The 17,661-nt window shown below is 46.5% G+C and overlaps 1 protein-coding gene across 8 annotated transcripts in view; it reads right to left on the bottom strand.

Moving 5' to 3' along the window:
* Positions 1-17,661, bottom strand: part of LOC137374301 (pleckstrin homology-like domain family B member 1) — a 505,821-nt gene that overhangs the window by 368,882 nt on the left and 119,278 nt on the right. For all 8 annotated transcript variants that reach the window (XM_068040126.1, XM_068040127.1, XM_068040125.1 and 5 more), the window contains one exon: positions 15,550-16,032. In XM_068040126.1, coding sequence (XP_067896227.1) covers positions 15,550-16,032 — 483 coding nt within the window. The remainder of the gene's footprint in view (positions 1-15,549; positions 16,033-17,661) is intronic.

Here is a 17,661-nt window from a genome sequence, read left to right as displayed (position 1 = left end):
GATCATTTGGAAAGAAACAGCACTGAGCTAACAACTGAAATCCATCTGCCAACAGAGTACAGCTTCTCGGCAGTGAGAGATGACCATTAGCACGGTGATTAGAGGCAATGCCTAAGTCTACAAGAGAAGTGGTAATCCCATTGGACTGGATACCGCTGCTTCCATTTATAACTCGATATGAATGGCTGCGGCTGTCGACACAGAAACATGTGCGTCATGTCACATTTCTCCTGCCCACAGAGCAAGTGCTACAGATGCCGTTCCCTTACTGTGTTGGATCATATTTTAGCCCGTTATAGATCCATTACAATTTCATTCTTCCTTCCGGACGCCATATCTTTCTGAGCACAGTATCATTACTCAGACAAATATCTCAACCATCTAGTCAAAGGCATATCACTGGTTTTAAAGAAGAACTGCAAACAATAAGCGATATTCTGACTTCAATCTCAAAAGAGAGCCAGAATTCCCATCAGTTCAAAGCCCCATGTCTCAAACTCACTGTTAAGTAATTCTTTTCGATGAATATTGTTACAGGCCAAGTACTGCATCCAATACACCTTTTCATGGAATCATAGTACAACACAGAAGGAGGCCATTCAGCCCATCATGCCTGTGCCAGCTCTCAAAGAGCTATCCATTTAGACCCACTCCCTGCTCTTTCCCCATTGTTCTGTAAATCTCGCCTTTTTTAAACAGTTACCCAATTCCCTTCTGAAAGTTACTCTAGAATCTGCACTCACCACACTTTCAGGCAGTGCGTTCTAGATCTGAACAACTTGCCGAAGAAAAACAATTCTTATCTCCCGTCTGGCTTTTTTGCCAAATCTCTTAAATGGTGTCCTTTGGTTCTTGACCTTCCTGCCACTGGAAACAGTTTCTATTGACTGTATTGAAACCCCCTCGATCATTTTAAACACCTCTACTAAATCTCCCTATAAATGCAATGTTATTGTTATTCACCTTCTCTGCTCTAAGGAGAACAATCTTGGTCTCTCCATGTAACTTTTATGTCCGGACAGACTTGTATTCGTACAGCGCTCTACATGTCCTCAGGACCCCAACCCACTTCATGACTATTGCTCAGTCTGAAAGCAGGACCCTGAGCTTCCGGTTGCTTGCCATTTCAACACACCCCCCTGCTCTCATGCTCACATCTCTGTCCTGGGATTGCTGCAGTGTTCCAGTGAACATCAACGCAAGCTCGAGGAACAGCATCTCATTTACCAATTAGGCACACTACAGCCTGCCGGACTGAACATTGAGTTCAATAATTTCAGAGCATGACAGGCCCCCCATTTTACTTTTATTTTTAGTTTTTTTTTTCTTTTTTTATATTTTTTTGTTTATTTTATTTCATTTCATCTTAGTTTGTTCAGTTTGCTTACCCACTGTTTTTTTTCATGTTTGTACTTGCGGCTGTTCAATTTTCAGTCCATTAATACCCTATCTGTACTAATGCTTTGTCTTTCAACGCACCATTAACATATCGTTTGCCTTTGCTCCATGACCTTCTGGTCAGCTATTCTGTGACCTTGTCCTATCTACACCTTCTGCTTTGTTATCTCTTGCCCCACCCCCCACTTTACTTGCTTATAACCTTTCACATTTCTAATATTTGCCAGTTCTGAAGAAGGGTCACTGACCTGAAACGTTAACTCTGCTTCTCTCTCCACAGATGCTGCCAGACCTGCTGAGTATTTCCAGCAGTTCTTGTTTTTATTTCATGACTATTGGAGCACTTTTGAAGTTTTGCAGGCAAACAAGCAGCACCTCAATAGCACTGAGCTTCTCTTGCACTAGCAGGCCAGGCATAGGCAGTGAGCTTACAGAGAGCTCAGCAGGCATATTACAACACGGGCATGAAGAGAGGCAAAAGGTATTGGCAGAGGGAACACTGGGATCTGGCAGGCTGGAGGACTGGCTTGTTTCCTTCTCAGCCTGGGAGAATAAGGGCCTCACTGGGCCCACTAACTAAAAGACTGCTGTCCAACATGCTCATCGTGTAAAGCATCCTATTAGAATGTGGCATGGAGTCCGTTTCCTGTAACTGTAAGACTGCTTGCTGGAACTACAACAGAGCATGTGGAAACTGCAAGGCTCATTGTGGACAGGCTGCCAGAGACACACACACACAGAATTTTACCGCCTTGGATGCGGGCTGGGAGGTGTGCCTGTCAATAAAATAGCAGGCAGATGCACTGGGCTGGCCTCCCGGACTCCCACCACCATGGGTAGAGGCCTGCTCAGGTCGGGAAAGAAGAACCCAACCCGAGCCCGAGCGAACCACAGCAGACCTAAGCCGGACCCTGAGATGGGCCCGAGCCGACCCGACCCGAACCTGACACGTCATCGGGTTCCGTCGGGTTCGGGTCAGGTAGCAGGCCTCTAACTAAGGGCATTTCGCCAGTGGGTCATTAGCATAATTAAAGGCCCAATTATGGGCCATTTTACAGGGCTGTCGGCATTTTGCCAATAGTGGGGCAACCTCCCCCCACTGCATCAGGAGGCTGCCAATTAAATGGAGACAGCCTCCTTACAGCAGCCTCGGGGTGGGGAGGCCAAGGCTCGAGGACACAAAGAGGGGGCCGCAGGCAGGGAAGGCAGTCCCGCTGCCCCAACAATCTCCCCAGAGAGCTTTTGCCTCCAACACCCGGCCCTGTGAACTTTGCTTTTTTTTTCCCCCCCAAACCTAGTTGGCTCAGCTCCCGAGGTTTCCCCCACCCGGCAGTGACCACCTCTCCCGGTGGAGCTGCCAAGACATCGGAGCTGCCGACCCTCGAATTGAGCCAGCAGCATCAGGAGCCCGCCGGGGCCCCAAGGCCCACAGGAAAATTCAGGCCACAGTTTCTAAGTGGAGTGGGACGAGCTGACTAGATGCTCAAACTGCTACAGGACCTGCCTTAGACTCCAATCCACAAGAGGCTCACTTGTCTGACTTCAAGAGGCTTGCGCTTAAACTGGGAGAAGCTTTAGCTCATTGTGGCCCAGAGGTCAGCTTACAATGGAGATTGCAACTTGTCTCACTAGACAGCAAGAATAGGAAAAGATGGGGCTAAGGAGAGATCCCTGGGAGACTCCAGGTGCAGGAAGAGAAGCAAAAAAAACCCAGCAAAATTACTGACTACAATTAATGTATTTCATTTGAACTTTGTCCTGATTGAAAGGAACCCAGGAGTCTTACTAAGCTCAGCAATGAACATGTTCAATTAATGCATAGCAGCAACTGACAAAGCCAACAGGGTTTGGAACTACAAAACAGAGGAGATAATGTTCAAACTGTACTGGGCTCTACTCAGACTGCACCTCGAGTACCGACTCCAGCTCTATTCAGACACACACGGAAATGTTCAGCCACTGGAGTCAGGGCAGAGGAGGAATCATAGAATCGCAGAAAGTTTACAACACAGAAAGAAGCCACTTGCGCCAAAAAAAACGATCCACCCATTCTAATCCCACCTTCCAGCATTTGGTCCGTAGCCCTGCAGATTACAGCACTTGAGCTGCATATCCAGACACCTTTTAAATGAGTTGAAGGTTTCTGCCTCAACTACCCTTTCAGGCAGAGTTCCAGACCCCCACCACCCTCTGGATGAAAAAAGCTTCCTCATCTCCCCTTTCATCTTTCTACCAATCACTTTAAATCTATGCCCCCAAGTCACTGACCTCTCTGCTAAGGTAAATAGGCCCTTCACATCCATTCTATGCAGGCCCCTTAAAATGTTGTATATTTCAATCAGATCTCCCCTCAGTCATCTCTGTTCCAAGGAGAACAACCCCAGCCTATCCCATCTTTCCTCTTAGCTGCATTTTTCCAGTCCTGGCAACATCCTCGTAAATCTCCTCTGTACCCTCTCTAGTGCAATTGCACCCTTTCTGTAATGAGGTGATCAGAACTGCATACAGTATTCAAGTTGTGGTCTAACCAATGAGTTATACAGTTCCAGCATAACCTCCCTGCTCTTATATTCTATACCTCGGCTAATAAAGGCAAGGATTCCATATGCCTTCTTAACCACCTTATCGACCTGTCCTGCTACCTTCAGGGATTTGTGGACATTCACTCCAAGGTCCTTCACTTCCTCTACACCTCTCAGTATTTTCTCATTAATCGTGTATTCCTTTGCCTTCTTTGACCTCCCAAATGCATCACCTCACACTTCTCCAGGTTGAATTCCATTTGCCACTTTTCTGCCCATCTGACCAGACCATCAATATCTTCCTGCAGCCTACAGCAATCCTCCTCGCTATCTACCACACGGCCAATCTTTGTGTCGTCTACAAACTTTTTGATCATGCCCCCTACATTTATGTCCAAATCATTAATATGTACCACAAAAAGCAGGGGACGCAGTACTGAGCCCTGTGGAACACCACTGGAAACAGCCTTCCTGTCGCTAAAACACCCATCAACAATTACCCTTTGTTTCCTGTCACTGAGCCAATTTTGTATCCACCTTGCTGCATTTCCCTGGATCCCATGGGATTTTATTTTTTAACCAGCCTGCCATGTGGGACCTTGTCAAATGCCTTGTTAAAATCTATGTAGACCACATCAACTGCACTACCCTCATCTATCTTCCTTGTTACTTCTTCAAAAAATTCGATCAAGTTGGTCAAACTTAATCTTCCCATGCTGACTATCCTTGATTAACCTGTGCCTTTCTAAATGACAGTTTATCCTGTCTCTCAGAATAGATTCCAATAGTTTACCCACGACTGAGGTTAGACTGACTGGCCTGTAATTATTAGGTCTATCCCTCGCTCCCTTTTTAAACAGAGGTACAACGTTAACAGTTCTCCAATCCTCCGGCACCACACCTGTATCCAGTGAGGACTGGAAAATGATGGTCAGATCCTCCGCTATTTCCTCCCTAGCTTCTTTTAACAGCCTGGGGCACATTTCATCCGGTCCTGGTGATTTATCAACTTTCAAGGATGCTAATCCCATTCATACTTCCTCTCTCCCTATGTTTATCACATCCAATACTTCACACTCCTCCTCCTTAACTACAATATCTGTATCGTCCCCCTCTTTTGTGAAGACAAATGCAAAGTTTTCATTAAGAACCATACCAACATCTTCCGTACCTACACATAGGTTACCTTTCTGGACCCTACTCTTAATGTATTCATAAAACATCTTTGGGTTCTCCTTGACTTTGGTTGCCAATATTCTTTCATGCCCTCGCTTTGCTTTCCTAATTTCCTTTTTGATTTCACCCCTCCACTTTCTATATTTCTCTCGGTTTTCTGTAGTACCGAGTTCTCGGTGTCGGACACAAGCTTTCCTTTTCTGCCTTATCTTACCCTGTAAGCGCCTTGACATCCATGGGGCTCTAGATTTGGCCGACTCATCCTTTATCTTTGTGGGAACATGTTTATTCCGAACCCCCTGAATCTCTCCTTTGAATGCCTCCCACTGCTCTGACACGGATTTACCTTCAAGTAGCTGTTTCCACTCTGTTGTGTGATTGCCTTTAAGAATGATGTACCTTTAAAATCTTAGAATGGTAATAAGCCAAGTAGCAGGGTGCAGTCTTGTGACTCGGAACCAGAGACAGTCACTCTGCTACTGTAACACCAAGAGGCAAATTCTGTAAATAGTTAGCTCTGCACTGTATATACTTGTTAGCTGTAAATAAACCTGTTTGAGATCTTATCAACTGAACTCCACACATCTCATTTATGTTGCAGCCAACATAAAAAGCTTCTCATTACCTAGTCCACTTTCGCTAAATCAGTCCTCAGTTTAGCAAAATTGACGTCGCCCCAATTGAGAACTTTAACTCCTGCTCTATCCTTGTCCTTTTCCATAATTATATTAAAACTGACTGAATTATGATCACTACTACCAAAATGGTCTCCCACTGCCAACCCTTCCACTTGTCCAGCTTCATTTCCTCAAATTAAGTCTAAAACTGCACCTATCTTGTTGGATTTGTTACAGACTGGGCAAAAAAGTTCTCCTGAATGCACCTCAAGAATTCAGCTCCCTCAGTTCCTTTAACACTAAAACTATCCCAGTTAATATTGGGGTAGTTAAAATCCCCTATTACTGCCCTATTGTTTTTGCACTTCTCAGAGATTTGCCTACATATCTGCTCTTCTAGCTCCCTCTGGCTGTTTAGGGGTCTATAGTACACTCCCAGCAGTGTGATTGTCCCTTTTTTGTTCCTTAGCTCAATCCATCTGGCCTCATTTGATGAACCTTCCAACACATCAATCCTCCTCAAATCTGTAATTGTTTCTTTGACCAAAATTGCCACTCCCCCTCCTTTCTTATCCCCCTCCTTATCGCGTCTGAAAACCCTGTAACCAGGAACATTGAGCTGCCATTCCTGTCCCTCCTGAAGCCATGTTTCTGTAATAGCTATGATATCATACTGCCACATGTCTATCTGTGCCCTCAGCTCATCTGCTTTATTTGCTTTCCTCCTTGCATTGAAATAGATACCCTTGAGCACTGCCACACTTTTTTTTATTTTCTAACCTTTGCTTCCTCTGTCTTTCAGACTCATCCACTAATTTTCTGCCTTCCATTTTCATTTCTGATTTTGTCCCAACTGAGTCTACCCTCAGGTCCCCAAACCCCTGCCAAACTAATTTAAACCCTCCCCAACAGCACTAGCAAAATGTCCTGCAAGGAACTCAGTCGCGGCTCTGTTCAGGTGAAATTCGTCCGGCCTGTACAGATCCCATCTTCCCCAGAGCCAGTCCCAATGTCCCAAGAAGCTAAAGCCCTTCCTCCTGCACCATCTTTCCAGCCACGCAATCATCTGTCGTATCCTTCTATTTCCGTACTCACTTGCGTGTGGCACTGGGAGTAATCTGGAGATGACTACTTTTGAGGTCATGCTTGCTAATTTCTTACCTGGCTCAGTAAACTCTTTCTGCAGGACCACATCCCTCTTTCTATCAATGTCATTGGTTCCGATGTGGACCACGACTGCTGGCTGTTCACCCTCCCCCCTCAGGATGCTCTGCAGCCGCTCAGTGATATCCTTGACCCTGGCACCAGGGAGGCAACATCCCATCCTGGAGTCACGTCTGCGCCCACAGAAATGCCTCTCTGTTCCCCTGACTATCGAATCTCCCATCACTATTGCTCTTCCATTCTTCCTTGTGCCCTCCTGTGTAGCTGAGCCACCCTTGGTACCACGGCCTTGGCTCTGGCTGCAGTCCCCAGAAGAACCATCACCTTCTTCAGTATTCAATATTGGAGAGAGAGATGAATTCAGGGGTCTCCTGCACTACCTGCCTGTTTCTTCTTGACTGTCTAGCATCACCCATTCCCTTTCTCCCTGCCTACTCTTAAGCTGCAGGTGACCACATCTATCCACAAAGCTCTCATCCTCACGAATGCACTGCGGTGATACCAGCTGCTGCTCAAGTTCCACAACTCGGAGTCAAGCTTCTGCAACTGACGACACTTCCTGCACACATGGTTATCCAGGACCCGAGAAGTGTCCTGGAGTTCCCACATAGCACAGGATGTGCACTGCAGAGCTTGGAGCAGCCCTGCCAATCCTCTATTTATTAGATCGTAATCTTGGTATTACAACTAAATCCTGCGGCTAATAAACCCTGCTGCTGCTAATACTAATATCCCTATTAATAGTAATGACCCTTACCAATAGCAATAATAACCTTACTACTGCTAATACTAAACTTTACCAATACTTATCTACCTTACCACTATTAATATACCCTACCAATATTAAAATGTTACCAATAGTCGTAATAACCTTACCAACAGTAATAACCCTTATTTAAAAACAATTTTAAAATAAAAATCATTCAATAAAAATTATTTAAACCTTATTAAAAATAAAGATAAGGCTCACCAGCTACCCACTTGTTACTTATGATTAATACTGAATATTTCTAACATTTTTAAACTCCAAGTTGTTTCGACTGACTTTCCAAGTAGCAAATACTCACCAGCCGATCAACTCACCACTTTCCTGTGATGACACTGTTTGATATTTTTTCACTTCTTCAAACTCCAGCGCGTACAGGAACCTTTCCCAACTCTCTCCAGGTAAGTGAAGGCCCCGAACCTGGGTCTCTCTTTTACCCTCTCCCGGGTAGGTTCCTCACAGGTCTGACCCTCATGAGTGATCCACAGTGTCAGGGTCTGAGTCATGAGGAAAGGGTGAAGAGACTGGTGCTTTTCAGACAGCTAGAAAGGAGACAGCCGAGAGATGATCTTCTTTTGAAGTGTGCAAAATAGTTAAAGGTACAGAAATTGTGGACAGACAGGTTCAGACAGTGCTCAGTAACTTTATCACAGCTATCGGGAGGTAAAGGCCTGCGACCCAACCTGAACCCGACGGGACCCGATGACGTGTGTCGGGTTCGGGTTGGGTCGGGTCACTCCTCCAGGTCTGGCTTTCGGGCTCGGGTCATGCCGGGTCATGCCGGGTCATGCCGGGTCGGACACACACAGGAAGTCTTGCATTTTGCTCTGCTGGAGTGGAGAGTGTAAAAGTTAAATAAAAAACTTACCTGAGCTGGAGTCCAGGACGTCAAGGAGAGAGACTCTGAGTCTGTGCAGTGAGCGTCTCAATGACGTCATCACGCTCACACGGCAGCTTCCTTGATCCATCCATCCAAAAGCGGTACAGTGAGTGAGTGCACTATGGAATCAAGGTAGGTAACCATTCCGCTGGTCGAGTCGGGCTCGGGTTGGGCCGGGCCGGGTCGGGAGTGGGAAAAAGCGGAGGGTCTCGGGCTCAGGTCCGATGTAGTTCTGTCGGGTTTTTATTTCCTGACCTGAGCAGGCCTTTATCGGGAGGTTCTTCTGCACAAGATAATTGACACTTAGTGTGGAGTCCAGGCAGAGTGCTGGAGGTGAAAAGCAGGAATAATTTAAGAGACAATTCAATGCGGTGAGTGTTGGATGTTTGAATTAAAATGGGGTCAAATGGCCTTCCTCTTCCCAAAATATCTTGTAATCATGTGAGAGTTTCTTTCTGACAATGCACAATAAGATGTGCATGACTGTGAAGGATAGGCAGTGACAGCGTTTGAAGTGATGCAGAACACAACTTTGTATACATTGGATACAAGCACATGTAGATAGGAGGGTTTCATAAAGGGAATGGATGTGACATTAGATGAATGGGATCTCCATATATTCCTTATACAAATAGCCAATAGCTGTGCCAATGCCTCGTGGCGATACCTTCCACAGTCTTGTTTACAGCTGGTCCTCCCTCTCCTCCCCTACCACAGAATGCTCTTTTTTTTCATTCATTTGTTCCTGGGGGGTGAGCATTGCTGGCTAGGCCAGCATTTATTGCCCATCCCTAATTGCCCTTGAGAAGGTGGTGGGGAGTTGCCTTCCTGAACCGCTGCAGTCCATGTGGGGTAGGTACACCCACAGTGCTGTGAGGAAGGGAGTTCCAGGATTTTGACCCAGCGACAGTGAAGGAACGGGTCAGGATGGTGTGTGACTTGGACGGGAACTTGCAGGTGGTGGTGTTCCCATGCATCTGCTGCTCTTGTCCTTCGAGGTGGTAGAGGTCATGGGTTTGGAAGGTGCTGTCTAAGGAGCCCTGGTGCGTTGTTGCAGTGCATCTTGTAGATGGTACACACTGCTGTCACTGTGCGTCGGTGGGAGGGAATGTTTGTAGATGGAGTGCCAATCAAACAGGCTGCTTTGTCCTGGATGGTGTCGAGCTTCTTGAGTGTTGTTGGAACTGCACCTTTCCAGGCAAGTGGAGAGTATTCCATCACACTCCTGACTTGTGCCTTGTAGATGGTGGACAGGCTTTGGGGAGTCAAGAGGTGAGTTACTCGCTGCAGAATTCCCAGCCTCTGACCTGCTCTTGTAGCACAGTATTTATGTGACTGGTCCTGTTCAGTTTCTGATCAATGGATATTGATAGTGGGGAATTCAGTGATGGTAATGCCACAGAACATCAAGGGGAGATGGTTAGATTCTCTCTTGTTTGAGATGGTCATTGCCTGGCGCTTGTTACTTGCCACCTAGCAGCCCAAGCCTGGACGTTGTCCAGGTCTTGCTGCATCTAGACATGGGCTGCTTCAGTATCTGAGGAGTTGCGAATGGTTATGAATATTGTGCAATCATCAGCAAGTATCCCCACTTCTGACCTAATGATTGAAGGAAGGTCATTGATGAAGCAGCTGAAGATGGTTGGGCCTAGGACACTACCCTGAGGAACTCCTGCAGTGATGTCGTGGAGCTCAGATGATTGACCTCCAACAACACAACCATCTTCCTTTGTACTAGGTATAACCCCAACCAGCAGAGAGTTTTCCCCTCATTCCCATTGACTCCAGTTTTGCCACAGCTCCTTGATGCCATACTCAGTCAAATGCTGCATTAATGTCAAGGGCAGTCACTCTCACCTCATCTCTGGAGTTCAGCTCTTTTGTCCATGTTTGGACAAAGGCTGTAATGAGGTCAGGAGCTGAGTGACCCTGGCAGAACCCAAACTGAGCATCGTTGAGCAGGTTATTGCTAAGCAAATGCCACTTGATAGCAGTGTCGACAACCCCTACCGTCACTTTGCTGATGATGGAGAGTAGACTGATGGGGCGGTAATTGGCCGGGTTGGATTTGTCCTCCTTTTTCGCACAGGACATACCTGGGAAATTTTCCACATTGCTGGGTAGATGCCAATGTTGTAGCTGTACTGGAACAACTTGGCTAGGGGCGCAGCTGGTTTTGGAGCACAGGTCTTCAGTACTATTGCTGGAATATTGTCAGGGTCCATAACCTTTGCAGTATCCAGTGCCTTCAGTCATTTATTGATATCATGTGCAGTGAATCGGATTGGCTAAAGACTGGCATCTGTGATGCTGGGGACTTCAGGAGGAGGCCGAGATGGATCATCAACTCGGCACTTCTGGCTGAAGATTGTTGGAAATGCTTCAGCCTTGTCTTCTTGTCTTTTGTACGGATGTGCTGGGCTCCCCCATCTTTGAGGTTGGGGATATTTGTGGAGCCACCTCTTCCTGTCAGTTGTTTAATTGTCCACCACCATTCACGACCGGATGTGGCAGGACTGCAGAGCTTAGATCTGATCTGTTGGTTGTGGGATCATTTAGCCCCATCTATCGCATGCTGCTTCCACTGTTTAGCATGCAAGTAGTCTTGTGTTGCAGCTTCACCAGGCTGACACCTCATTTTGAGGTGTGCCTGGTGCTGCTCCTGTCATGCCCTCCTGCACTCTTCATTGAACCAGGGTTGGTCCCCAGTCTTGATGGTAATGGTAGAGTGGGGGATATGCCAGGACATGAGGTTACAGATTGTGGTTGAATACAATTCTGCTGCTGCTGATGGCGTGTAGCACCTCATTGGATGCCCAGCTTTGAGTTGCTAGATCTGTTTGAAATCTATCACAGTTAGCACGGTGGTAGTGCCACACAACACAATGATGAGTCTCCTCACTGTGAAGACGGGACTTCGCCTCCACAAGGACTGTGTGGTGGTCACTCCTACCAATACTGTCATGGACAGATGCATCTGCAACATGTAGAGTGGTGAGGACGAGGTCAAGTAGGTTTTTCCCTCTTGTTGGTTCCCTCACCACCTGCCACAGACCCAGTCTAGCAGATATGTCCTTTAGGACTCAGCCAGCTCGGTCAGTAGTGGTGCTACTACTGACACACATTGAAGTCCCCCACCCAGAGTACATTCCCTCAGTGCTTCTTCCAAATTATGTTCAACATGGAGGAGTACTGATTCAGGGCAGGAGGTGGTAAGCAGCAGGAGGTTTCCGTGCCCATGTTTGACCTGATGCCACGAGACTTCATGGGGTACGCAGACAATGTTGAGGACTCCCACGGCAACTCCCTCCCGACTGTAAACCACTGTATCACTGCCTTTGGTGGGTCAGTCCTGTCCCACCGGCAAGGATGCTGATGGCAGTGTCTGGGACATTGTCTGTAAGGTATGATTCCATGAGTATGACTATGTCAGGCTGTTGCTTGACTAGTCTGTGGGACAGCTCTCCCAACTTTGGCACAAGCCCTCAGATGTTAGTAAGGAGGACAGGGTCGACAGGGCTGGGCTTGCGGTTGTCATTTCCAGTGCCTAGGTCGATGCCGGGTGGCCCGTCCGATTCATTCCTTTTCTTAGTTTTTGTAGTGATTTGGCACAACTGAGTGGCCATTTCTGGAGTCACACATACCAGACCAGGTAAGGATGGCGGATTCCCTTCCCTAAAGGACATTAGTGAGCCAGATGGGATTTTACAACAATCGACTGGTTTCATGGTCATCATTAAACCAGCTTTTTAATTCCAGATTTATTAATTGAATTCAAATTTCACCATCTGCCGTGGTGGGATTCGAACCCATGTCCCTGGAGCATTGGCCTGGGCCTCTGGGTGACTGGTCCAGTGATAGCACCACTACACCACTGCCTCTTCTCCATGAATTACAAGGTTAGGCAGCATGCTGGAAATGATTGATAGTGTGACGTCGCAGGCCTGGGAGCACAGTAAGACCCCACCTAAACTGTGCAGGAACGCACAGCACTCCTTCACGATGCCAAAGGCACACTCCATCAGGTTCCTGCTGGCTCTTTTATCAAATGCAGTAAGAGTGGAGCCCTGAATCTAAGGCATGTAGCTCTCAGTGCCTCTCCACAATAGCTGCAGCAGCTACAGAACTTCCTCTGGTAGGAGAACAGTGTTTTTTTTTTCAGTGGAGCAGTGATTCTTTAAGGAAAAGCCTTTGTGACTGATTTCCCACTGACATTTGCCCCAGCAGTTTATTGTCTAGCAGCAACTGAGTGTAACAAGTCCCAAATCAGAGTACGCCCCACGTTATTTCTGAAACAAAAGCTACTATTTTATTTTGAGCTGAAACACATGAAGGAACCCGGCCTACTTAAAACATTGTGTTATTTTGGAAAATCTGGGATCTGGGTCATTTCTATTGAACTCACACAGGAGGTGATACAGGCACCAGGTCACCTCAACTTCCATTTATTGGCCCAGAATTGTCAGCTTCCAGCCAATCATCACAATGTTCAGTCATCATGTGACACAAATATTGTAAGGCCCCTCCCCTCCCTTGGCAACCATGCTTCAAGAGGTCATGGGGTCTGCATCAGCAATTGTTAGGATTTATTTAAGTTTATTATTCTTCCTGTTCTGTCTCTCCTAGTAACAATATTCATCAATTCAAAAGCAACACTTGAAGTTAAACATGGGAAAACATTCAGCTCTCTCCAGGCTTCATGTCTCTGTCTCGGGGTTTGGAAACTGCAGAGATGGAAGAACGCTCACCATTGGTCCAAGAAATGCCCACTGTCCCATCTCACCCTTGACCTGATGTCTTGGTTCCCCATATGACAAACAAGCAGTGATCAACCAGCTGTTTGAAAAAAATAGTCCTATTGATAATGAATGCTGGGCTTTGTAACAGGATTACGTTTTTAAAAATGGTGACTTTTAAAAGTTTAGGATGGAGTCTTGAAGATCAGGTGACCTCACATCCACTCTGCTAAAGGACAAGACAGAAATCTTGGTTACCAGGTCAACAAGGAACATAGATCAAAGACTTTTTCTTGAAAAAACACAGACTGTAGGGGTAACACCTGAAGAACAATGGCTTTCACCCTCCCAGACTTTTGGATCATAAACAAGGAGCCAGTGATTCTGAAGATGCAAATATACCAAGAAGCCTTTAACACCTGGGAACAATGGAAGGTCCAGATGGCTCTGTGAAACCAGATTTCTGGACTTTGGATATCAGAACAGGACAATAAGCTATTGACTCTCGAGTCCAGATAAATTTAACAGATTTTCTGAAGGTAGATAGGCTAAAGGAAGGGAACCCAGTGGTTGCAGCCTCAGAGCAGGCTGTCAGGAAGACAACCAGCGGTGACAGCCTCGAGAGAGAGAGAGAGAGAAAAAGAGAGAAAGAAAGAGAGAGAGAAAAACAACAAGGGAACACCTGCTCTTGGAAGCCTGATACAGCAAAAGGCAGCGAAGACTTGAATCAGTTTTGAATGTTGAAACTTGTGCAGAAGACGACAATAAGCAGGAATCACCTAATTCACGGATATCCAGGTCAGAAGTGCTCGGAGAAGTGAGCGAAGAGGACATTGATTTTTGAGAAGGTCTGGGAGATCCAACCCATTGCAACTGGGAGGAGTTTGGGCCTTTTAACCACAGGGATTTCACCATCAAAGAGGACTGTGTAATGCATAAGTGTGGTGTGAGGCTTTCAAGTATTTGAATTTGGGATATCAGCTACTTACAAAGTACTATTTATTTATTGGGAATTTCTTTTAGTTTAGTTGTTATAAGAAAAGTCTTAAAATGTGAACTCTCGTCGTGTAATTCTTTAAATTGGTCCAGGGGTTCATATCTCATATTTTTCGCGTTAATGATCTCACTGAGTTGTAACACTACACATCAGCATTTAGTGTCAGCTGTGGTTCAGCAGCACTCTCATCTCCCAGTCAGAAGGTCCTGAGTTCAAACCCAACATCAGGATTGAGCCTGTAATCTAGGCTGATACTCCATAGCAGTGCTGATGGACTGCTGCACTATCAGAGGTGCCATCTTTCGGATAAGACATTAAACCGAGGTCTTGGCTGTCCTCTCAGGAGAAAGGATAATCTCCCCCAGCCACTATTTGAGGCAAAAAAGCAGGAAGTTCTCCTTGTGTCCAGGGCCAATGTCAATATCAATATCTGGTGGTTTGATTCTACATGGCACCTGGTGGTATCACACTTATAATCCCATTGATATGCAACTCATATTTGCATTTCCCGCTTGCACATGTCAGATGGAGCTGAACTTGTCATTACTGCTTGGAATAATGGGCCAGATCGACTTGTGAGCTTGACCATTTTGCATCTATTAAAGAAAGTGGAGATAGATATTTGAAGTAATTGTACGTCTACTGGTGGAGAGTTTTGGATTGCTCTAGTCGAGAACTGCCTCATATATGAAGGGCTGAATGGCCTCCTGCTGTGCTGTAAATGCCTATGGTCCAATGGGATTAGAAGAGTGGTGACAATTCACACCATTCCAGTTCGGGACAACAGGTATTGGAGTACCAGGTCTCGATCATCTACTATCTGACACTCTGCTGTCACTTAACACCCAGTCAGATGAAATGTGCAGTGGGCCAACTATGTGTTAAGTGGCAAGTATTACTCGAAACAGCTGAGCGGAACGTGGCCCCTTCGAGGCCGAGCAGTGAAAGCTGACACGAAACCGTTTATAAAACACAGGTTTCTAAACGAAACGCAACAGATTTTAAAAGCGTTATTTCAAAAACAATGGGGGTTAAAATTGGTGTTGGGCAGTCATACAAACTGGCCAATAGGGAATAAGCGTTCCACACCCTGCCCCATTCCATTTTCAATATTGGCAGAGTGCAAACAGGCTGCCCATTCGCTATCGCCCATGCCACTGAGTCTAAGATGACCCCAGATACATGCTACAGAAGGTAACTGCGATGGCCGCAGACCTTCGCCTCTCAATTCCAGGGACCCTGTGTAAATCCGGAGCAACGAAATGCGCAGGCTATACAGGATGGAAGACTCACCACGTTACAGGCATCATCAGAGGCCCCGCCATCCAGAACATCACCAAATGGACTTAATCTGTCTGCAGAATTATTCTGTCGGCGAGGTGGCTTTGCAGAGTAAGATGACACAGAATCAGCCGGACGTTTCGGAGAGTGCTCAGCTGGACTGGAAGACCTCCCAAAATACATACGGTTTAACTCCGCACCGTTGTCTGGTTCCATGGAGCCAGAATGCCTAATTGATCTTCTATCTGATGGACTAAAATCAAACACGGATGAAGAGCCATCCGAGGTTCTTGGGAAAGCCCAGGCCTCAGTTTCATTGCAGCTGTGCTCACTGGGCTCCAGCTGTGGTGAGCATGCCCTGTCTTGGGAAAGCGCTAACTTGTGTAACTCCTCGCCAATCTTCTCAATGCTGCTCACCGCAGCGCCAGCTGTGCTATTATCGGCTTTGTTGTATTCCGAGCAAAGGTTCAGAATTGTCTCCAAACGCTGCCGTTCCTGCAAAGTGAAATTGGGATAGTTACTGAATCATTAAGGCAGCATCATGGTGAAAGAACATAGGAACATTAGGAACAGCCATTCAGCCCTCCAACCTGCTCTGCTATCCAATTCGTTCATGGCTGCACCTCAACTCTAATTACCAGCCTTTGCTCCATGTCCCTGAATACCCCTAACTGACACAAATCTATGGTTAGGCTATTTGACTTACAAGCCAAAGGTCATATCTTCAAATCTCACCATGGCAAGCTATGGAACTGAAGTCAATAAATCTAAGGAGAACAATCCCAGTTTCACCAGTCTCTCCACATAACTGAAGTCCCACATCCCTGGTATCATTCTGGTAAATCTCCTCTGCAACCTCTGCAAGGCATTGGCATCCTTCCGAAAGTGCAGTGCCCAGAATGGGACAGAATATTCCAGCCGATGTCTATCCAGAGATTTATCAAGGTTTCCCATAACCTCCTTGATTTTGCACTTTATTTATAAAGCCCAGGATCCCATGCGAGACATCAGCGCACTGGGCCCTCATTTTCCTGTATCTAGGGATGCTCTGTGTGCTGTGAGGACATCCTACATCCTCCACCACCCCCACCCCCACCATTGCTGCTGACCCCACTGCCTCCCGGGACGACCCCCACTCCGTGAAGCACTTCCCACCCTGGCCTACCTGAGGCCTGGCTCCAACGATGCACCTCGGCCTGCGGTAGGCCGAGCTAAAACAGCAGCCACCGTCTCCGCGGTGACACTGCAGCTGCCAGCCTCTGATTGGCCAGCATCTCTGCAAGGCCAGGACTTCCAGCAATGGGGTCCTAAATCCTATGGAAGTCAGCCTGCCGCTGTTCAGTTAAGAGCTTGATTGGCACTAAATTCGGCGCGCCTTCCGGAGAAGGGGTGACGCAGGGATTTCAGCATCTGTTTTCCCCAATGTTGAGACCGCCACCACTAGCACAAAATTTCCCGATGGGACGAAAACCAGGTTACTAGATTGGAGGGGCTGAGATTAGAACTTGGGAAAATAAAATGGGAAATAATATTGGCAAACAATGAGGTAGAATACAAAGAGATTAGGAGAGCAGTTAAAAAAGTAGAGGAAGACAAAGATGAACTATGAAATTAAACTATCAAGGAACATAAAACAAAACAGTAAAATATTTTAGAAGCATATCAATAGAAACAAAACAAAGCCTGGGATGGGAATAGTGCCATTAAGGAATAGGCAGGATAATACCAGATAATGACAGAGAGATGGCAGAAATAGAGAACATAGAACAAAGAACAGTACAGGCCCTTCGGTCCACGATGTTGTGCCGAACCTTTAACCTACTCTAGGATCAAATTACCTACCTACCCTTCATTCTACTATCATCCATGTACCTATCCAAGAGTCGCTTAAATGTCCCTAACGTATCTGCTTCTACTACCACCGCTGGCAGTGCATTCCACGCACCCACCACTCTCTGTGTAAAGAACCTACCTCTGACATCTCCCCGAAACCTTCCTCCAATCACCTTAAAATTATGCCCCCTGGTGATAGCCCTTTCCGCCCTGGGAAAAAGTCTCTGGCTATCCACTCTATCTATGCCTCTCATCATCTTGTACCCCTCTATCAAGTCACCTCTCATCCTT

Source organism: Heterodontus francisci, chromosome 10 (genome assembly GCF_036365525.1).
Source record: "Heterodontus francisci isolate sHetFra1 chromosome 10, sHetFra1.hap1, whole genome shotgun sequence".
Lineage (NCBI taxonomy): Eukaryota > Metazoa > Chordata > Chondrichthyes > Heterodontiformes > Heterodontidae > Heterodontus > Heterodontus francisci.
The sequence above is the reverse complement of the archived record's forward strand: the minus strand, read 5'-3'. Positions and strand labels throughout refer to the sequence as shown.